Source organism: Myripristis murdjan, chromosome 19, assembly GCF_902150065.1.
Source record: "Myripristis murdjan chromosome 19, fMyrMur1.1, whole genome shotgun sequence".
NCBI classification, from domain to species: domain Eukaryota; kingdom Metazoa; phylum Chordata; class Actinopteri; order Holocentriformes; family Holocentridae; genus Myripristis; species Myripristis murdjan.
The window spans coordinates 22,697,411-22,720,879 of NC_043998.1; the positions used below are offsets into that span (position 1 = coordinate 22,697,411).

Here is a 23,469-nt window from a genome sequence, read left to right on the forward strand (position 1 = left end):
TCTACTTATAAGATTTTTAGGTATGTATATCTATGATCCTAACTGTTTACAGACCAACACAGTGACATGTAGCTCCCCACTTCCCTGCAGGGCTAAGACAAATGATGCTTTATGCTGGCTTACTTTAGACAATCATTATATGAGATAAATAATTAATGCAATGAAGAAAAAGGTGGAATGGCAAGTACACATCAAAAACAGGAGCAGCAACAACTGCCTTGAAGACAGTGCCTTTAATAAGAACAAACACTACATGACACTGGAGTGGCAGTACAGTAAATATATCAGAGGATATGTGTGTGTCCTTATAACTCTTTAATTTCTGTATGACGGCAGCTACCAAGTCACTTACCTGGTGAGAAGAATCCAGCTCCTGCTTCTGTCGGTAGATCTGTAAACAGCTGCTGTTTAATATTTGGGGTTGAAGATGCTGGTTCATTGACTCATCAGTTTAAATACCAGAGGAAATTTGACCAGGCGGGCTCAAAGTTCGCCTGGCACTGATGAGGGTGTTCGATGACAGTTGAGACAAATCGATATCTGTCCGCGGTTACTCTGCAAAACAAGTCCTCGCACTTTGATTGTGAGGGAGAGACACCAAAGCCTGATGTTTGTCGCCGCTTTAGATCAGTGGAAGTGTGATTGGATTCTTCTGATTCTCAGTTCCCCTGCATTTTCCTTGCAGTTTGTCAGTGGGACAAGTTGTGCCAGAACACTGAACCCAGTCTGGTGGACCAGAATGTGGGTCTTGACAGAATGAAAGGTCATCTGCCTGTCATTCGCTGTGGAGGAAAAGGATGTAGCAGCAGACAGGGGCGATTCTAGAATTCTGAAACATCTGGAGCTAAGCCCAGAGAGAAAAGTTAATGCGCGCGCATAGCGTGCACCGCAAATTTTTTCATAAACCATACTGCGCATGCATGTTTTTTCATAATGCTTTAAATAAACAACATAGGCCTTTTATTATAGCTTCAAATAGCTACCTAACTGCAGTACCTACCTGCTTATCCCCTGACATCTCAAGTTTCATTCATGTTATTTCAGATTAAAATAAATACAAGTGAGACAGACAACTAGCTCACATTACTTCTTTTATTAGGGACCGAGCCCTATGTATGCTCCACTATAAACCAGACTCAAATTTCAAAAGCAACCCATTGTATATAAAATTGGCCAGTCATTCTTGAATGATTTTTATCACTTCTATACTGAAATTATTGCATTTCATTGTTAACAGTGAATACCAAATACACAAAAATGCCCCATTCATGTTGAACATACCAACCAAAGGTTGACAGCCTGTCAACCACCTTTGGTGAAAAGAGACTGAAATCTTCCTCTGTACCATGTTACTGTTATTCTGTTACTAGTGACAACTCTGTAGTTTCGCACTGACCGCTCAGCTGAAGCTCGTTGGGTGAATGACAGCATAGCGACCTGGCATTAACCCTCTGTATGCCAAATGCTATATTAGCGGATTTAACAACAACAATAATAATAATAATAACAATAATAATAATAATAATGATAATTTGTTGTTATTTCTATCTGTTGAAACATTGAAACTACAGCATAGGAGAAGCTTTGAGAGTGCAAGCCATTTTTCTGTATTTTTTTTTTTTTTTTTTTTTTTTTACAGTAAATTAACATTCGGGGCTAATCACAAAATATCCCGAATAAAACAACCTAGTGAAACCACTGGCAGCAGATGGAGCCAATTCTCTCTTGAACTTTGTAAATGAGACGTATCGCAGCAACAGCCTTTTGATTGCTCAGACATTTGTTGCAGCTTCTGACTTGTAAAAACAGCACAAATTTGGAATTGCAAACTAAATGACAAACTAAAACGCCCTGCGATGGACTGGCGACCTGTCCAGGGTGTTTCCTTGCCTTCCGCCCAATGAGCGCTGGGGCTCCAGTACCCCCCCGCAACCCTTGTGAGGATAAGCGGTTTAGAAGATGAAGATAACAAACTAAAACTAACTAAACAAACTAAGAAACAGTGCAGCTTATGTGTATGCATGTCAAATCTGTATCAGTTCAGACTTATTGCAGTTCATCAGCTAATTTTAGGACTGACTGTGCAGAGTTGCTTGTTGCAGGTGTAAAGGTGAATCCATCCTCTACTGTTACTGTTTTCCCTATTTGTTTAAGTAACAATATGAACTATTTCTAAACCTTTATATACCTGATTATGACAGTTGAAGGAGATTTATATAGTATATATATTGTCAGCTCTGCCCTTTTTTATGCTGTCTTATTTTTTCCAACAACTTTCCCCAATGGGATTAATTAAGTTTCATTTTATTTTAAAAGAAATCTTGTTGTCACCTGAGTCCGTATTTCAAAAACACCACAACATCAATATTGCGATCATTTTTTTAAAATTTGGGCTTCAAATGAAGTATTGACCTAAAAACACTTTATTGGAGTTTTTTTTTTCTTTTTTTTTTTCTGGAAAACAGCATGGGACATAACTCATCTGTTCAGGGATACTTGTGCCAAGTGTTTAAGGTGTGCATCAGGATCGGATAAGGAACGTACCACTTTGGCTTATGAGAGTTTGCACATTTGCCTGAAGGTCAGAGAAGTAAGTCTTTGCCTCATTAAGCTGATGCCTGGCGAAAAGATCCTCAACTACCTCAGTGTCAGTGAAACAGTATTCATCCTTGAGCTTGAAACAGTTCACTGGCAGGTGAAATCTCTGGTTCTCTTTATAGTACAGACAACAGCCTACAGAAATGTAATTATGAGCCGTCATCACATAGATGGAGCTTTCTAGGTAGCTCTTGTAGCGCTGCAGAAGCCGGTCAAGCTCGTCTTTATAAAATGCCACAGCTTGCTTGGCTCTGTCCCCATCTCCCCTCTCCATACGAGCCTCATGGATCAGCATCTGGGTGTGGAAGGCAGCTCCATTTACCCACTGCTTCAGAAACTTAGTGCTCATGTGTCCATCCACCAGCATGGAGTTCTGGGAAGAAAAAAAAACAGATGACTTACAGCATAACAGAATTCAAATAATGTCCATATATTCAACTTGTTACTAAAAAGATATGCATTATGGCCTTGCATTTTGAAGAATATTAACCAGAATTCATAACACCAATACTGTTTAGGTTTTGGTGGATACTCAGTTGCATTGCACCTTTAGCCTTGTGAGCTGGGCACTCAGTTTGAGCTCATATTCCTTGGTGTCTTTCAGCTGAAGCTGCTGGTTTCTCAGGTTGATCTTGAGACGCTTCAAATATTCGTCCATCAGGTCTCGAATCTCCACAGCACATAAGTATGATAACAAAACAAAAGTGAAATTGTGGAAACTGTTCAAAAGCTAAGGAAGGGGGGTGGCAAATTTGTCAAATTACTGATTGATTAAGATTTTCCTGCCTGAAACTCCCCATTCAGTGTGTCTAAAATGTGATTCATCCTCAAAAACATCTGACTGCATTATAATGAAAACTTAAATCTCTCAGATAGTATTAGCCTTACATGGGTTATCTTTTGTTCTTTGTTCTAATGAGGAGACATGATTTTAATGTGAAGCTCTCAGTCTTTTGTAAACAAATTGAAGACACCCAGGAAAGATCAGGCTCTCACCTCAGAGGCCTTCTCCTCTGCAAACACCCTCCGCAATATATCAGGCGTCCCCATGGTTTGTTTGCCCAAGGACTTTCCAAATGTGTCTAAGATCATGGAGATGACCAGAGCCCCCAGTCCCACTGCGTTGGGCACCAAAGCGAAGCCGCTCAGAACAGAGCCCATCTTCTCGATGTTGGCTGCATACCTGCTCAGATCATCGTCTTGTAGCATTTGGTCTCGGTAACTCAGCAGCACTGCCGTCGAGTTCAGTCCAGAGAATGTTACCAGGGCGCTGAGCACAGTTAACAGTCTCTCGGTTAACATTTTACATTGTAATTATAAGTGGCAGAATACAAACATGAAACAGCTGTGCCAGTTATTTATTGATTGATTGTTTTCACCCAGAAATATCAGTTATGTGATCACACATTTGTTATGGCTCTATTGATAATGAATGATACAGAATGCCATTTGTTTTTTTGTTTTGTTTTTTTTTTTTTTTCTGAGTTCTTGGATCCAGATAAGGTGTAACTTGTGGTTTGTATCTGTTTGTAGCCTAATGCTTGCCTATGAATTTCAGTTTGAGTCAGTGTCCCATTCATTATCAATAGAGTAGCCCCTGATTTTACATCCCAGTGATATCAAAAAAACTCACATTTCTGATTTCAGCCTTTACAGTAGCAAAAGGGCAAGTTCACAAACAGAAACTGAACTGTCCTGGGACACAGGAAAACCATGTCTTATTAAAATGGGTGGCACTCTCCTTTAACACTCATATTCAAACTGACATCAAGGTGCATCGAGGTTCAGTGTCTTACTGAAGGACAGCGCCAGATTATATAGTCAGAATTTAACTCCTGCATGCTGCCCTGCCACCCAGATCCATTTTTTAAAATGAATTTATGTAAAAGTAAGTAAGACATACTGCGACAGAATTGAGAAACCAAAGAACTAAGATTCCCCTCTGCATTGCCAGTTCTACCTGGAGCTAATTCAGGATTTCAGCACTCTTTCATAAATAAATGATTGATAACTCTGAATGACTCTTTTGTGTCTGGCCGTGCGAGCACAGCCCATCAGACACGCTGTTAAATTACTGTTACACCTAGACGGTCCAGCTGACACACACTTAATGAGGAGAAACTGAATATAATAATAATATCCTGAGCACCCATAATGCATAATTTGCCCAAAGAGCCTTTTTCTTTATTGGCCTACAGCTCATATCTCATTATTTTTCTTCTGTTTCTCCATTTCCAAGTGTTTTTAACAACTCACCACTCCAAATCATGCCTAGTTCTCCTGATGTAACTCTTTCAGATAGAAGCTGCATTACCTCATGGTGTAGGGGACAGTAAAGAGTACCTGCCTGTCAATGCCAAAGCCATGCCACTGGTCCGAACCGAGCAAGGCGTCAGAGTACTTGGCAAGCTCCACTACACGCTCCTCTGGAGAGAGTGACTGGCCCATTTTTTTTTCAGATTTTCTGGGAGCAAATAGCATGTACAAAAAAAAAAGAAAAAACAAAAAAAGAACACACACACACATCAGAACCCAGAAACATTACAGTTCATATTAGTAGAACACAACTTAGCCACTGGAGTTTTTTAAACAGCACTGTGTTATACTGATGAAATCACACTGTATTTGACAGACCCATAGCAGAACAAGTGCGTTCCACATGAAAGGTGTCACCAAATTTAACGGCATCAAATCCACTTATAAGATTTTTAGGTATGTATATCTATGATCCTAACTGTTTACAGACCAACACAGTGACATGTAGGTCCCCACTTCCCTGCAGGGCTAAGACAAATGATGCTTTATGCTGGCTTACTTTAGACAATCATTATATGGGATAAATTATAAATGCAATGAAGAAAAAGGTGGAATGGCAAGTACACATCAAAAACAGGAGCAACAAAAAACTGCCTTGAAGACAGTGCCTTTAATAAGAACAAACACTACATGACATTGGAGTGGCAGTACAGTAAATAAATCAGAGGATGTGTGTGGTCTTATTACTCTTTGATTTGTGTAAGACGGCAGCTACCAAGTCACTTACCTGGTGAGAAGAATCCAGCTCCTGCTTCTGTCGGTAGATCTGTAAACAGCTGCTGTTTAATATTTGGGGTTGAAGATGCTGGTTTGTTGAGTCATCAGTTTAAACACCAGAGGAAATTTGATCAGGTGGGCTCAAAGTTCGCCTGGCACTGATGAGGGTGCTCGATGACAGTTCAGATAAATCACTATCTGTCCGCGGTTACTCTACAAAACAAGTCCTCGCTCTTTGATTGTGAGGGAGAGACGCCAAAACCTGACATTTGTCGCCACTTTAAATCGGTGGAACGAGATCTCGGTGGGATGTCATGCTGTCTGTGGTTTTACTCCACTAAACAACAAAATGGGCCTGTGTTTGCTGTGGAGGGCTTTTTCAAAGGCACGTTAAATGTTTTGTTGAGGAGAGGGAGGCAAAAAACAAATTTGACTTGATGTGTGTACAGCGTAACTTGAGATGGGATGAAGCTACGGAACAAATTAATTTAACAAAACTCTGTCCAGCTGAGAAGCCGCTTCAGTCCATGTGACCGCTGTCGGTTTGCAGTTTGACACCAAACAAAATTCAAAACTGCAGCTCAGTAATCTGTTTCCTCTCTGGTTCCGAGTATATAAAACATCAGGCTGCAGCTGTGTTTGCACTTAGAGGTAATTTACAGTGTAATGCACAGTTTCTCAAATGGGGGTACGCGTACCCCTGGGGGTACGTGGAGGAACTCCAGAGGGTACGTGAGATTTTTAAAAATTATACAACACGTAGATCCGACAGAGCAATCTGATTGGTCAATCACACCTTTAGAATGTGCTCAAATGAGGATGACAGCACGGCTAGCCGCGCTCAAATGAAAAGTAGCTCATCACTGAAAATGTTACTCCACCTATATCTTATTGCCCGAGTCTGTGTGGTTTCCATGGCAACACGAAACGTTTCACTGAAACCCGCATCAAAAGCCTTTGTTCGCCTGCATAATGGACCGTTTCGTTGTCAGTTTTTGATTTCTTTGGCGACCTAAGTTTGGATAAATGGCTGAACGAGGAAGACAAGACAAAACAGAAAAAGCCGAGATACGCAAGAGTGACGAGTGAAGAGCTGGATCAGCTGGAGAGGTCAGGAAATGGTCAACATCTTGGGCCATCAAATATCTACAAGACTACCTAAAAAACACCAGTCAAACAGCTGATTTCTCACCTGTAAGGAAAGAAGAGCTAAACAAGATCCTCTGTGACTTTTATGGAGCTTTAATTTCTATGATAAAGAGAATGAAATGCCTCAGCAGATTCAGCACCACAGACAGCACCCGTTGAGGCAGATTCAGCACCATGGACAGTGCCCACTGAGGCAGATTCAGCACCATGGACAGTGCCCGTTGAGGCAGATTCAGCACCATGGACAGTGCCCGTTGAGGCAGATTCAGCACCATGGACAGTGCCTGTAAGATTTCAACACATCTGTGAAAACTGTCGTCTTTATTTCAGAGGTAAATTGATAACAGCCTGAAAAGGTGATTAGCAAAAGCCCCAGGAAGGTGAGGTTGAAATTATATAACTCTGTTCAGCCTTAATGTGACTGCTTACTGTTGTTACTTTTGCTGCTTAGCCACATTAATCGGAGCTGACGTTAAATTTGGAGTGACACACCCCCAGCTGAAATAAAACATCTGCCGGTGAGTTTCTGAAAAGACAGATGTTTGCTCTTTCACCGACACTGGAAAGCAGTAGCCTATATTTAAATATAACTGTTAATATAAGTTTGTTGTAGATAAAGATCAGCTGTGTTTGTGAGTCTGAGTCTGATGACTGAGAAGTCGCCAGAAGTATAACTATCAGTCCATGAAAAAATTATTTTTTCCAGCGGATATTCTAGTTCCATGATTGAGCTAGCAGAGCAGTTTTGTGTTGCTATGTGAGGTATTTATTCAGTTTTGGGAAATCACTGTCTAGAAAACATAATAAGCCCAAGTTGGCTGGCTGACAAGGACTAGTTAACGTCAGATCTCATGTGTTTCTGCTGAAACGGAGAGAATACTGGCAAAAAACTTTTATATTTTGAGAGCGAAATGCCCACAGTATGGATACATTTTCATTATACATTTTATTTTGTTGGTAATAGCTGTGTAATCGCATTTTTACACTCAAGGGTATGCTTGACCGTCAGTATTGTCACTTCACACCCTCTCGTGTAATAATGCTTAAATTATTATGTTAAAAAATATATAATTTTAACCCCCGCCCCCCTGCACCCCTCCTCCCACGTGCTGAACTTGGGGGTACTTGGCTGAAAAAATATTTCATGGGGGTACATCACTGAAAAAAGTTTGAGAACCACTGGTGAAATGGACCCAGAAAAACACGCTGTTTTTGTAATACCTGTAGTTCATCTGAGGACTTGTCTGATTGTGACACAGCACACACTCCTCAGGTCATCACACACACACACACACACACACACACACACAGAGTGACATGTACTTTCATTCCCAAACAGACCTCTGCTCTGCCTGTCCCTGGTTCACCTTTAATGTTATTTACTGCAAACTGTTCATTTGCTTTGTCAGTTTTTTTTCATTTTGTCATTTGTGCACCGGTTTCCTCTGGACTGTGTTGCAGGCTCCACTGTGAGAATAAACAAAACTCCAAAATCTGACCTTGTGTGCATTAATGAACCACTGGAACAACTTCAGAATAATCTGGCATCTTAAGAAATAATGGGATTATTTCACACACAGCATCCTGAAATGTTCTGACTTTTGGTAATGTTTAAACACTTTTCGCCTGCAGAAACTTGGCCATCGGTATTGGCATCCAGAATTTCCCAGAAGGCCTGGCGGTGAGCCTGCCGCTGCGGGGCTCAGGGGTTTCAACATGGAGAGCCTTCTGGTAGGGACAGATGTGTGTGTGTGTGTGTCTGTATAACATGTATGTTTGCATTCCTGTATATGCTATTGGGCAATAGTTTCAATGCATAATAAACTAGTCTTTTTTTATTATTATCATCATTATAATTATAATTTTTTCTCTTATTATTGCCCCAAAATCTGAGTTTACAGCATATCAGTTGACATATATACCTGAATAATCCAATCTGCAACAACATATGTAACCAGCAAACTAAATAAATAAAAATAAAAGGAATAAATAAAAGATAACAAACAACTCCTTCATCCTCTTCAGTATTAATGAGCCTCTAAAAGTAATAAACTAGTCATTAAATATATTTTGCAGTAGCTTGGTAGAAGATAGTTCAGCTAAATTCACATTTGGATAATGGAGCTCACTACTTTTTTTTGTCCATCGAGGCATTTTTAAGCTTTAGTTAAATTTACTTGTTAGATCTTGAACTGCTGCATCTACTTTTTAAAATATTATGGAACTTATTTATTTATGTCCCTTTCATCACAGCCTGTCATATTTTAAGTTCAAGAAAAACTAATTGATTTTTTTACTTATTTGATTGCAAAGATTAGACAGAAGTCAGCTAGACCTTTACACATAATATACAGATGATGTTCCTTCAGTGCTCTTATTGTGAAGAGCTGCTCCTCCTGCATGTGTGTGTTTCCTCCCGTCAGGTTCGGCCAGCTCAGCGGCATGGTGGAGCCCGTCGCTGGGCTGCTCGGTGCCGTCGCCGTGGTTTTGGCAGAGCCTCTGCTGCCGTACGCCTTGGCGTTCGCCGCCGGGGCGATGGTCTACGTGGTGGTGGATGACATCATACCCGAAGCTCAAGTCAGGTGAGAGAGGGATGATGGGTAGATGAGTGGAAGTGTACAGAGTTTGAACAGGGTGACCATCTAACCCCTAAACTTAGACCCTGAAGTGTGTTCTCATCAGGATGGGGACAATTATTTCAGCGGTTAGCACACTTATTGAACACCCTGGACAGAGCCTCAGCAGAAGAAAAACTGTTTAGATAGACTAACCTGCAATTTTGCAAGGTTCCAGTTAATTCCCGTTAATTCCCATGGAAAATCTGCAACCCTATTTACAGCTGAATACATCACACTGTTGGACACTGGGACGGTGGGAATGCGCTGTAGTTTGCTCTCCAGTGAGGCCACATTTTACATGAATCAGTCAGACGTCACCGTGAAGAAAAATGAACTCAAGTTTAGACAAATGAATGGTCAAATTTCCAAATTTTGGTTTCAATGACGGTCTGTAACTCCTGGATCTCCTCCAAAGCTGCAGACCTCCAACATAAGATGAGTCACTTCCTGTCTCTCTCTCTCTCTCCCCCTCTCAGTGGAAACGGGAAGCTGGCGTCCTGGACCTCCATCCTGGGCTTCGTGGTGATGATGTCACTGGACGTGGGGCTGGGCTGAGGTGGCGCCGCCCTCCACGGCTGTGATGTCACAACGCTGCTGACCTCAATTTACAACAACAAAAAGGGTGACAAAGTGAAGTGTTTCATTCCAAAATGTAAAAATGTGTCTTGGTGTGAGGAAACTTGTAATTTGAAAGCGATCAGTCGACGTTTTGAAACCCCGATGACTCTAACCTGATAAACTATTTTGTATGCAAAGCTTGAAGATGAGGTGATTCACTTTATTTAATTTAATTTTTTTTTTTTTTTTTTTAAACATGCCAGCAGTCATTTTTATGTGTGTCTCTTATTCGAATACCAGGTCTTTCACTTTGGAATGAAGTTACAAATATTCTACAAATATTCTGTCTTTTTGAGCTTTGCGTGTTTGCTCTTTTTGAATTGCGAGGTTGCTTCAGTTGATCTTTATTAAATGGTTATTGTTAATTTTAAAACAAACTGTCAGCTTTATAAAAGTCCATTGAATGTGAGCTGGATTTGGCTTGTTTTTTGTTTTTGTTTTTTTTATGACATTATGCATTCCCTTGTGATGGAAATACTTGAAGAGCAGCGTTTGATTTATGGGAGTGAATGATTTGATTCTGTTTCTGATGTTGATTCATTTTTTTTCTCCCCCTTTTTAATTTTCATTCCTCCCTTTCGGCTGTTGCTGTGTGATTGTGAAGGGGCTGACTCACACATCTGCCCTACAAAGGCAAAAGGCAGGAACTACTGAGAGTGTGGAACAAAACACAGCTGATCTCCTAAATTCTGCTGTTCAATAATTCTCATACAAGTTATGACTTTCCTGAAAAACAAAAAAAAAAGGTTATGCTTTATCCTCTCTCATCTGTAGCCGATTTTTTAAAAAGTTGAGAAAATCCTCTTAGTGCCTTTTTCCTCTGTAGAGCCCAGATGATCCTCTGACTGCCATCTGAACGTGTCAGCCTGCTGAATCACCTGCTCTGCTGCTGTTTCTAAATTATTTATGTGCCTGAGTCGACGCATGGTCAGACATGAAGCTTTTTTTATGATTAAAAGACCAAGTGATTCTCATTCCTATTTGCTGTTATTGTGATGTTTCCGTGCACCTTGGATTCTTTCCGTCGTCAAGGTTGGATTTTGAGATACAGCAACGGAAATTTCTGCTTTTTCAAAAGGAAGTGAAATCTAAGCACTTACTGTTTTTTTTTTTTCCTAGAGTGAATTTCAATCACATAGTCGCTACAGACCCCGGAAAAATGATGCAAACCCAGGAGAAGTTTAAAAAAACAACAACTTTGCATTAAGGGTTTTATTTCTTTCTATGCTCAACTGAGAACTGTGAAGCTAAAGAGAAACAGAACAAGAGGAAAACTGAGGTGATTTGGTGTAATGATGTAGTAATAAATGCAAACGTAACTAAACTTAGCTGTAAAGACCGGCTAGAGGCTCTGAAAAACAATCAAGATGAATAACAATAAGACTTGGGACAGGTCGTCCGGCTGTGCTACAGGGAAACCTCCCAGCCTCGATGCAAAGAAGACTTTTGTTCAATAAAAGTGTAATCTGCATGAAAGCTGTCGGTGCACAGAAAGTTCTTGTTGAGGCGATTTTTTTCTGTGTCCGAGACCTCGTGGGAAACGTTCCCCGCTGAGGGACCTGCACAACATCAAACCTCACAGCTTCAACAAAATAACACTATGGGATGTGACTTTGGAAAAATATTTGCACAATCACAGTGCATAATTACACAGACAGGCTAACAGAAATGGCACATTAAGAGAAGAAACGTTCTGTAAGAAGGACTAAGGCAACGTGATTTTAGACAGCATACATTAACGAACAAAATGCAGTTCAAGGTGCTTCAGAAAAAAAAAAGATTACAGGCACAATGCAGAATTACAAAGATGTGTTTTAAGGTGTTTTTTTTTTTTTTTTTTTAAATAAAGGTGATTTTTCAGATTTTCCTGAGAAGAGCAAACCTGCTCCGCAAACTACTGGCCTTCAACTAGCAGCTAGATGGCGCCCTTGTTTAGAATTAGGCTTAGCCGAACACTGACTAAGCTATACAGAAACATAAAATAATCGTAGAATAATCCCTTCAGAGACATCAGATTTTCCAGACCAGCTTGTTTGAATGTTAAAATTATTTCATGGAAATTGAACCAGGTCAACTGGACTTGTGTTACATGTCTAGAGGTGTTTCATTCGTTCCCTAGGCTAGACTGGTAGTCTTTGGTAGTCAAACCACCTGGTCTGAGGTAGACTGGTAGACAGACTACACTCTAGTCTAATGGACAGCATGAACCGATGAAGCCGCTTGGATTAGGGGTGAAACATCTTCTAGACCAATAACTAAGTCCAGCTGACCTGATTCAATTTCCATGAGATGCCTCTGACCTGGACGAATGAGAATATGCGCTGACCATGTTACACTTACAGCTCAATAACGACTGGGGAATGATCAAATTTGCTGATGACACAAGCCTTCACGGCTCAAATGAAAAAACAGTTTTCTATCTGAAAGGGGCTGTTGTCAGAAAAATAAAATAAAAAAATAAAATAAATATAAATAAAATAAAAAAGGCTGTTGTCAGAATTATCAACCTTGTCGTGTCAAAGGAGGCTAGCAGTTTCAGTGGCTGCGCTGTAATCCAGATACAAATGAGGTTTCACGTCACTTGACTGCAGTTTGTTGAGCTATAAAATTTGGTTGAGAGCCGGATTCTGCTGCAAGTAGCTAATGAGACATTTTGGTATTTCCAGTTGGTCGATGCAGTCGATCCTTTTGACCTTTCTCAGGTGATCTTTGATGGCGATCTGGCAGTATGACTTCAAGGTCTTCGGATTTCCTGGAGGAGGAAAATGACAGAAAAACGTGATCATTTGGGTGACAAAAAAAAATACAGATTAGCATTGAACAGAATATTTTAATACGTGTTGTCAGGGTTTTCTGACTCTGACCTCTGTGGTGTTCAGTAATTATTCATCTGAACAACGAGGTTTTGTCACGCAGATCTTGCTGATGCTGAATCACAATGTACAGACTGATCTAAAGAATTCCCCATGTGTTGTTGAGTAAAAATATTTATTGGTTGTGTAAATTTTGGTATCATATTTGAGCTCTGAACCCCAAAACCGCCGGCGGGTTTAGAAAGACATATATTATTAAAAAAATAAAATAAAAAAAAATAAAATAAAAAAAAAAATCACAAAAATTCAATCGTTTATCATAGCTGGAAGCTTTAAAAACCTATTTTTGACAGAATTTTCAGATGGTCCCTAAATGCAACATGTCAGACTTCCACTTAGCGGTAGAATAAAAGACGAAACTAAGCCTAAAAGTGATTTTTCATCCGAATCATTTTATTCATTCAACTTGCTTCATTCAACAATTCAGTTTTTACAATCCAGATCAGTCAAAAAACAAAAAATTCAGATCTGAGACATCTTAATTGATTCAGGTGAGACGTGACAAAAATTCACTGAATTTCAGTGTGTAGGCAGCAGTGCGTAGCCAGAGGGCACAGAGGACACCATTGAGACAGCTTGAACTCACAAAAATATATATATAGCAATAAAAAAAATGCAACAGGCTCCCTCCAAACCTGCTTCCCTGTGGCTACAAACCCAGCAGCAGAAAAGCCCAAAAGGGCCACGGAATGGGGGAAAACAGCTTGGAAGTGCAGGAATTGTGGTGTGGCACTCTGTCTGATTTTGGTCAGGAACTGTTTCATGGAGTGGCATGACTCTGGTGCCCCTAAATGTTGGCATGGCTTTGAAAAAGGGATTTAAAGGGAACTGTGTGAATTTGCAACAAAAATACTATAAATAGAAGAAAAAAAACCCTAATTTATACAGGTTGGAAAAATGTTAATATTTCAGGAAATGAATCATGTGAAGCCCTACTTTTTTTCCTGGATCAGTGAGACTTGTGGGCACCTAAAAAATGTCCTGTACATAGATTCCATGTTTCTCAATTTCTGTAAATAAATTATCCAAAAAAATCAGTTTGTGTTTATTTTTTATTTTTATTATTTATGGTACTATAACTCTTTTATACTGTGTGAAAGACATTTTTGAATGCCTCCACGTGAGTCATTCAAAAGTGCAGAGAAGAGGTGCAGCACTTGTAACTGCAGTGAAAAACAAGCCCACAGTGAGCCAAAATGTGAGGGGAGCAGAAAACACCCAAAAACTGCTTGAGGTTCAGACGGTTAAACCTCTGGGGTGCAGAATTTGAATATTTAACAGCAGTGTATGAAGTAATGTAGTAATTGCACTAGGATATTGAAAAAGTTACTTTACACAGTGCAGATTCATCTGGTTGAATTTATCTCTCTATTTTTTTATTTATGTTTTAGTCAAGTGAAGTAAATGTCTGAAGTGTAAGAGTCTCAGTTAATTGACTCATCACAGCACGCGTTAACCAGAGATTTGTATGATTTTGTTTTATTTTTTGACTCTTTGACTGTCTCTGCTAAAAGAGATGAAAGGAGAAAGCTCATTTACAAAAACTCAAAAAAAGCAGCTGTGGACCTGAGGAAGTGCTGTGAGACGACGACACACAAGGAGAGCAATGAGATTTAGGCAATCTGTGTGTGTGTGTGTGTGTGTGTGTCCACTCACTGGGTATCCTCCTCCTCCTCTTCAGATGCCTCTTGATCTTGTTGATCTTCTCTGAGAGCAGGCAGTAGTACTCCTCCTGACAGAAGGGAGGAAGAAGGGAGAAGGGGAGAGGAAAACAACAAAGAGTGAGCTGTCGAAACGAGAAACGAGAAGGAAAACACCAAAGCACAGAGATGCTTACACTGCTGTTGGCCGACTCATAAATGTCGCTTTCGACTCCCCTAGCGTAGGCCACCAGGTTCTCCATCCGCGGGTCCTCCGGGGCAACGGGGCCCAGGTAGGGGAGGATGTCGTCATTGCTGTGGGTGGAGGAACACAGAGGAATCGCTTTTTTTTGCTAGTATTGTTTGTTTTTTTCATAACCAAGGCACTGAGGTATTTAGCCTGAGAACAAAGTCATTTTACAAAAGTAATTTCTTTACTGAGCACTGTCTAATTAATAAACACAAAAGTGGTATTACTGTGAAAATGTAGGTTAAATGTACTTATTAATCCCAGGTACCATATAAGCTCACTTGTGACTTCTGAGTCAAATATAAAACTACTATCACCATTTTTGCTGGTTCATGGTTCTTCTAATGAAGCTTTCACTAACTCATATCGTAGCTTTGATTTTTCACTCAGCAGCCATAACACAGCAGGAAAATGTACTTCTGGATTCTTCCTCTGTTAGTTTTTGTGGAAATCGGCATTAGAGTGACACATGGCAGTATATAGCTTTTTTCTCATTTTGGCAATTCATGATTAAGCATATTGTTATGTAGCCCATAAGCCATTTTTGCTCATTGAAGCACACAAGCAAAGCAAGCAGCTGGAGAAATAAAATCTATCCAAGATTAGTAAAACAATAAAGAATCTGCACACGCTGATCCTTACAGTATGTCGTGCACCGCGTATTTTCGTTCCCACTCTGTGATGTCATCATACCGGCTCCTCCTGGGGCAGAGAGAGAGAGAGGCTTTATGATTTAGTTCGAAAAACAAAACACACACACAGACACAGTAAAACTGCACTGCTCAAACACCTGCATGCTGAGCTGCAGGGACATGACGATCCATCGTTTCACTGATACGATCGATGCAAAGTGACACCATCAATCATCATCATCATCTTTCACATCACGTCACCTTAATTTTGAAATTCTCACAGCGCGCTTATGTCGCCGTTTCCACCTGAGCACACCTGAAACTCTTTATTTCAAACATAAGCAGCAGTAAATCAAACAAAAACACAACAATAATCAGTACTAAATAAGGTAAATAAGAAAACAAAGGTCCAAAATAAAGAAAAATAATAAAAAAGATGCATCTATCATCATTAAAATGCTCGAAAAGGAGCAGGAAGAAGTAAAAACTTATTTACTCCTACCCCCTAATCTCTATTTCATCATGTCTATGTCATTATAATCAGTCAGAAAATAGTTTGTACATCTGTAATTCCTGTACTGATATCAAAGACTTTGTGATATCAGTACATGTCAAAGTGTTGTGATGAAGCTTGTGACTGACACCCCTACTGAGCTCTGTGTGTGTGTGTGTGTGTGTGTGTGTGTGTGTGTGTGTTCCTCCTCACCCCTGGTTGTTCACACCGTCTTGCAGCTGGTTGGCCTGTTGGTTCTCAGGGGCCTCTCCTGCTCCTCTGTTCGCTGCCGGCGGATTGTCAACTGCACTCGGGACACAACAGGACAGATGTTAGGATGTGATCAAACTCCTGCTCAGCGTCAAGTGTTGAAACTAAAGCCTGAAGCAGGAAACAGCAAACCAGGTGCATCCAGGTGGATTAAGAGGAAACTCCAGATGCTGTCCTTTAGCCTCCTGGACACATTCTATTACTGTTTCCACTGAGCTGTTTGACTTTCAAACCTGGCAACGGGAAGCAGATGAGGCTACCAATATAAAAATATACAGATAAATCCCAGCAGAATAACAAAATGAGAGCTGATAGTGTTATTTACAGCTGCAGCGTCCATTAGCTGGGAACTTCAAAACTACAAAATTCCCGTGCGGAAATTTTGAGAGTGCCTCGGGGGCTGTTACCGGGGGTGCGCGTCTGACCTCTGTCTGAATCACTAAAAAGTAAGAACAGAGCAATGCAATATGTAGTCTGTGTGCATGTAGAGTGCACTTAGGTTGCTAGGCAACGAAACAGAAATGCCGGTCAGAGAGCAGATTTTGTGCTTGGCGAAGCACTTACTCTGGGCCAATTTGTGCCTAAACGGTAACTCCTATCAGAAAACCACGCAGACGCTGAGCGCCACAAGGGGTTCCTGAAGCACTGCGTGTATTTTTGTGCTCCTGGGGTCTAAAATGTGGACAGCAGAGCGATGTAAAAAACAGTGAAAAACAGAAACGGCTCTGTTCTTCCCCTGAAAAATAACATGGAAGCCTATTGGGGAAAACAAAGGGGCATTTTGTCTTTAAAGGCTCGCCGTTCGAATTCTGTAGATCTCAGGGTAAAAGTAGATGCATTGTGTGAGAGAGGACATAAATCTCTAAAACTTTGGGGAAAATGAAGTGCATACCTTAAACTATGTGCCCGTGAGGCCGATTTACGTTTTATTTTTTGGGATAATCGTCACCCCAGCTCCCCTGTCCTGGTCAATGTCACCTTTTTAAAGTCTGATTCACGTTTCTGCGCGGCCGTATGACCGAGCTATGTTGCTTCAAAGTCCCCATCCATTTCCTATGGGAAACTTAAATCGCAATTTATGTTGCCACGGTAACTGCGATTGCAACCAAAATTTGCAGGCTAGGAGATCTGACCAAGCCGCACATTTCGTCAACTGACTGTGCTGAGGTATTCTCGACGGTGTAGGAGTATGGGCTTTGCGAAATGTGCGCCATTTATTGTGGATGGGACGTGCGAGTTTTTTGGGATTTTTGTCGCCATGGTAACCTCTGAGAATGTACAGAAGTCATAGCACACTATTCCCGACCGAGTCACACATTTTCATAATAATAATAATGTCATAGGTTTTTTTTGAAACGGTGCAAGGAGTAACGAATTGAAATTTTACAGAAAAGGAATAATAATAAGAATAAGAAACTCGCAGGATAAAAATAGTGACTCGGGTCTTCGCTCCGAGTCACTAATGTCCCCCTATACCTTTGCTATAGCGGGGACAATAGTGACTGGGTGCTGCCCCGAGGCACTAATAAGAGCTCTGCTGCAGGAGGACTACTTTTTTTTCCTGGATCAGTGAGACTTGTGGGCACCTAAAAAAAATGTCCTGTATATAGATTCCAATTTTTCTCAAATTTTGTAAATCAATTATCAAAAAATTCAGCTTGCATTTTTTTTATTATTATTATTATTATTATTATTTATGGTACTATAACTCTTTTATACTCTTTGAAAGACATTTTTGAATGCCTCCACGTGAGTCATTCAAAGGTGCAGAGAAGAGGTGCAGCACTTGTAACTGCAGTGAAAAACAAGCCCACAGTGAGCCAAAATGTGAGGGGAGCAGAAAACGCCCAGAAACTGCTTGAGGTTCAGACGGTTACACCTCTGGGGTGCAGAATTTGAATATTTAACAGCAGTGTATGAAGTAATATAGTAATTGCACTAGGATATTGAAAAATTAAACTTTACACAGTGCAGATTCATCTGGTTGAAATCTCTCTATTTTTTAATTTATGTTTTAGTCAAGTGAAGTAAATGTCTGAAGTGTAAGAGTCTCAGTTAACTGACTCATCACAGCACGCGTTAACCAGAGATTTGTATGATTTTGTTTTATTTTTTGACTCTTTGACTGTCTCTGCTAAAAGAGATGAAAGGAGAAAGCTCATTTACAAGAACTCAAAAAAAGCAGCTGTGGACCTGAGGAAGTGCTGTGAGACGACGACACACAAGGAGAGCAATGAGATTTAGGCAATCTGTGTGTGTGTGTGTGTGTGTGTGTGTCCACTCACACTCCCTCTCCTCCAGCTCATCCTGGAGCTCACCCTCAATCTTGCAGACCTCCTCTACAAGTAGGCGGTAGTACTCATACTGGCAGAAGGGAGGGAGAGGGGAGAGGAAAACGACAAAACAACAAAGAGTGAGCTGTCGAAACGAGAAACGAGAGGGAAAACACCAAAGCACAGAGATGCTTACTCTGCTGTTGGCTGACTCATAAATGTCGCTCTCGAATCTCCTAATGTGGGCCGCCAGGTTCTCCATCCGCGGGCCATTCAGGGCAACGGGGCCCAGGGCGGGGAAGATGGAGTAACTGCTGTGGGTGGAGGAAGAGGGAGGAATCACTTTTTTTGCAAGTATTATTTTTTTTCATTACCAGGGCACTGAGGTATTTAGCCTGAGGAGTCAGAGAGTGAGACACTTAACTCCAACTTGTACTTAAAGACCCCCTAAAAAGGCATTTTAAAAATTGTAAAAATGCTCTGCTATGACTATATTTTGATTAAAACTGCTTTCCCACGAAGTTGTTCAAAAAAACTGTCAAAGAGGCTAAAAACACGACTACTATCTCTCCCTCGTTGAAAAATCCAGGTTCTATGAATATTCATGAGTATGCAAATATGTCGTGACGTGCACCTGCCGCTGCCTGGTCTGGGTTGATCGGTAACAGTGGTCCGCGTCGAAATGGCTACCTCTCGCGGAAATATCGGCAATATTCAACCTTACATGTTGGAGCCAGAGGCTGGCTCAGACTCTGAGGAGGACCCTACATCTGCAAGTCGCAGGCTAGTAGACGTGTCAGAATGGTAAGTGTACCGTAAGCTAAGGTTAGTTTGTTAGCTTGTTACACTAGTGACTGGATGGGGATCTGACATCACTGTATCCGATTCCAGTCGGCGAAGCACGAAAAAACACACAAATCCATGACCATTTGTCTTGCTAATACACTGTACCATGCAGTTTGCTTTTATAATACCTTTAGCCTAATGTAAACTTTTGTTTACAGTCATAGCAGGGTGTCTGTGGATATTCTCATTTATCCAGGTCATCGTTCTCTTTGGGCAAAATTGAATTGTAGTCACAGCAGGGCCGGCCCGTGGCATAGGCAGTACAGACAAATGCTAAGGGCGCCATCTGCTGGAGGGGCACCGCTAGCGGCCAGAGGGGCACCGGCAGCGGTTGTTCTACCGGCGAGTTTTTGTCGGAGTTGGGGGGCAGGGGGGCGCGTAGGCGCGCAGGCAGGCATGGAAGGGAGCAAGGGAGTAATTTTGCCTACGGCGCCAACATAGGCAGGGCCGGCACCGCATAGAGGTATCAATTCAACTGTGTAGCATCTAGGTCATAGTTGGTGGCAGGCGGTCCTGTAGTGCTGGACTGATACGATGTTGATGGTGATATGATATGAGGTGATATGAGGCGTTTCTAATAATCCACTGCTTTCATACATTAGGCTTCGATAATGATGCATGTTACCGTCCTTTACCGCTCAACAGCCGAACACAAGTCTCCGCCACTGCTGTCTAACGTTTACTCCCGCGTTCTACCCTGTGCATATATTATGTTAATGAGATGGAGAAAAATCAACGGGATTGGTTGTTAGGGATGGTGACGTAGTAAACCTGCCTGGACGCTGATAAACTCTCTGACTGAGTAGACTCTGGTTTTCGAACTGCATTTTCAAATCTAAAATGCTCAGTTATGGTGTGCATTAGCGACTTCGCTGCTGAAATGCCTTGTAGCAGAACCCAAACACTACATTGACATGTTAATAATTTCAAAAAAATAATTTTTGGTTTAGGGGGTCTTTAATATTTAGCAATCAGTAGCAATTCTAATGCTGTTTGCCTGTTACAAAAGTCATTTCACAAAAGTAATTTCTTTACTGAGCACTGTCTAATTAATAAATGCAAAAGTGGTATAACTGTGAAAATGTAGGGTAAATGTACCTATTAGGCCCATGTACCATATGAGCTCACTTGTGACTTCTGAGTCAAATATAAAACTACTATCACCATTTTTGCTGGTTCATGGTTCTTCTAATGAAGCTTGCACTTTCACTAACTCAAATCTTAGCTTTGATTTTTCACTCAGCAGCCATAACACAGCAGGAAAATGTACTTGGATTCTTCCTCTATTACTTTGTGTGGAAATCAGCATTAGAGTGACACATGGCAGTATATAGCTTTTTTTCTCATTTTGGCAATTCATGACAAAGCATGTTGTTATGTAGCCCATAAGCCATTTTTGCTCATTGAAGCACACAAGCAAAGCGAGCAGCTGGAGAAATAAAATCTATCCGAGATCTGTAAAACAATCAAGAATCTGCACACGCTGATCCTTACAGTATGTCGTGCACCAAGCGGGTTCGGGTTTGCACATCCCATGTACTGTGCCAGCTCCTCCTGAAGGAGAGAGAGAGAGAGAGAGATTTAACTTGAAAAACACACACACACAAACACAGTAAAACTGCACTGCTCAAAGACCTGCATGCTGAGCTGCAGGGACATGACGATCCATCATTTCACCGATACGATCGATGCAAAGTGACACCATCAATCATCATCATCTTTCACATCACGTCACCTTAATTTTGAAATTCTCACAGCACGCTTATGTCGCCGTTTCCACCTGAGCACACCTGAAACTGAAGCAGTGTATAGTATAGTCTGATTGATTGATTGATTGAGATCTTTATTTCCAACATAAGCAGCAGAAAATCAAACAAAAACACAATAATAATCAGTACTAAATAAGATAAATAAGAAAACAAAGGTCCAAAAATAAAGAAAAATAATAAAAAAAAAGATGCATCTATCATCATTAAAATGCTCGAAAAGTAGGAAGAAGTAAAAACTTATTTACTCCTACCCCCTAATCTCTATTTCATCATAATGTCTATGTCATTATAATCAGTCAGAAAATAGTTTGTACATCTGTAATTCCTGTACTGATATCAAAGACTTTGTGATATCAGTACATGTCAAAGTGTTGTGATGAAGCTTGTGACTGACACCCCTACTGAGCTCTGTGTGTGTGTGTGTGTGTGTGTGTGTGTGTGTGTGTGTGTGTTCGTGTTCCTCCTCACCCCCGGTTGTTCACACCATCTTGCAGCTGGTTGGCCTGTTGGTTCTCAGGGGCCTCTCCTGCTCCTCCGTTCACTGCCGGCGGATTGTCAACTGCACTCAGGACACAACAGGACAGATGTTAGGATGTGATCAAACTCCTGCTCAGCGTCAAGTGTTGAAACTAAAGCCTGAAGCAGGAAACAGCAAACCTGAGGGCTGTACTACGAAGGAGGCTCAATATACCCAGGCTTTGTGTTCATTATCAGGCTCAACAAAACCTAAAGCTCCAGTTAAAGTTAAGTGGTATCACGACGGTGGTTCTCATCAAGGTTTGTTAAATCCAGCTGTCAGCTCTGTGCTCTGTGCGCATTCACAGAAAAGAGGGCATTTTGAGGTCATATGATTCTACTTCCGTGAAAAATGGCCCGTTCACGGGCTGCATATTTCACACAAGGGGAGCACACAAGGGGAAAGCTATGAAAACTTTAAAAATAAAATTACCGCTAAGAGCAACACTGTGGCCGCAAATAAGGCGAGAGAGGAGTGCTGGCGATTAATTTCAAAGGAAGCACAAAGGTTGGGGATTCTGTCACTGTTATAGCCATTTTAAATAATTGCGGCAATATTCATTCAGTATTATGAATTTTAGTTTAGAAATATGTAACTTCAGTAGCTTTATGGGAGTGTTGCCTAGGAATTGGAGGTAAAGCCTGAGGTGAAGTCAGGTGACGGTTACCATGGTTACATGACAATTTTGACCACTATTTACGCTCCTTAGAGCTCCTTCTCAGTAGTTCCAGAAAATTGTTTGTTACATTTGAAGTGTTACTAGAATGATGAAGCCATTTCTGTTGATGTTTGTTTGCTCCTTTTCTGTTAAATCTTTTTTTTCTAAATTAGAATAAGTGGCGTTTGGAGTGCGTTTGAATCACCGCGGGCTGCTCCCGTCCAATCAGCACCTTCGGATGCCGTGACAGTCACCGTTATAATATAAAGGGTTTCCTTTAAAAATGTAGGCTACTATAACAAAGTCTGTGATACAGTGGAATATTTCTAACAAACGTGAAGTCTGTGCACCACTAATATGCCCCTTTTCCACTGGTACCTACTCAGCTCGACTCGGCGCGGTTTGAGAGCTTTCCAGAGCTTTTCCATTAGGTGGTAGTACCTGGTAGCAGGTCCCATTTTAGCACCTACTCAGCCGGGGTTCCAGGCGAGCTGAGTCGAGCTGAAAATGCGACGTAAACGCCGTGCAGGCAACTGATTGGACAGGGAGTGACGAGAGCAACTCCTGCACGAAAACAAAACCCGACATTAAAAAAAAAAAAAAAAAAACGGCAACAGCGACCCGTCAGGGTTGCCAAGTCCGCGTTTTTTCCGCCAAATTGGGCTACTTTTTAAGTGTTGCCGCTGGTGACAAATTTTGTCCGCGGGTTGGGCTTGGGCAGACCTGTAGCATAACTGTGGCCTTGTTCAATACAGTTCTGTATGACAGGGACCAGGGCGAGGGATCTCAACATGTCTAAAAAGAAACTGGACAACGCTGTAAATAGTTCAAGTTCATGGAGTTTTTTCCCGTTCTTTTTGGTGATGGAGACAGCCAGCAGTTTAACAGGTGAGCTGAAATGATTTTCAATTGCCTTTGCCTGGGAAATTGCCTTTAATGTTTATGATGTTATTTTATAGATATGATAGTGCATTTTGCAATTATAGCAATGCTGTTGGACTTTAAAAGCAACATATATGGATTTTTATGGGCATATTTTGAGTTCTGGTATTGGGCTGATTTTTGGGCCGTTTTTATACCCGGTTGGGCGGGTTTTGGGCTGGTTTTGAGTTGCTGTTTGGCTGCTTTTGTCTCACAGATCTGGCAACCCTGGCGACCGTGCACATTGACCACCACTGAAGTTAGCAAAGTCAGAAAATGGCAAGCAAATCGCTACCGCGGCCAAATGAAGA

At 41.1% G+C, this 23,469-nt stretch overlaps 2 protein-coding genes across 7 annotated transcripts in view; one reads left to right on the forward strand and one right to left on the reverse strand.

Moving 5' to 3' along the window:
- slc39a11 (solute carrier family 39, member 11) overlaps positions 1-10,990 on the forward strand; it is a 152,483-nt gene extending 141,493 nt beyond the window's left edge. For both annotated transcript variants that reach the window (XM_030077541.1, XM_030077542.1), the window contains exons 8-10: positions 8,413-8,511; positions 9,204-9,362; positions 9,875-10,990. In XM_030077541.1, the coding sequence (XP_029933401.1) occupies positions 8,413-8,511; positions 9,204-9,362; positions 9,875-9,953 (337 nt within the window). In that variant the 3' untranslated portion in view covers positions 9,954-10,990. The remainder of the gene's footprint in view (positions 1-8,412; positions 8,512-9,203; positions 9,363-9,874) is intronic.
- An 810-nt stretch (positions 10,991-11,800) lies between these two features.
- The window catches only part of LOC115377643 (histone acetyltransferase p300-like), a 39,155-nt gene continuing 27,486 nt past the window's right edge, over positions 11,801-23,469 (reverse strand). For 3 of the 5 annotated variants that reach the window (XM_030077539.1, XM_030077540.1, XM_030077536.1), the window contains 9 exons: positions 21,531-21,621; positions 20,788-20,847; positions 18,644-18,761; positions 18,460-18,538; positions 16,118-16,208; positions 15,422-15,481; positions 14,727-14,844; positions 14,546-14,621; positions 11,801-12,768 (listed from right to left, as the gene is read on the reverse strand). In XM_030077539.1, the coding sequence (XP_029933399.1) occupies positions 12,617-12,768; positions 14,546-14,621; positions 14,727-14,844; positions 15,422-15,481; positions 16,118-16,208; positions 18,460-18,538; positions 18,644-18,761; positions 20,788-20,847; positions 21,531-21,621 (845 nt within the window). In that variant the 3' untranslated portion in view covers positions 11,801-12,616. The remainder of the gene's footprint in view (positions 12,769-14,545; positions 14,622-14,726; positions 14,845-15,421; positions 15,482-16,117; positions 16,209-18,459; positions 18,539-18,643; positions 18,762-20,787; positions 20,848-21,530; positions 21,622-23,469) is intronic. The other 2 variants (XM_030077538.1, XM_030077537.1) reach the window with 2 other exon arrangements.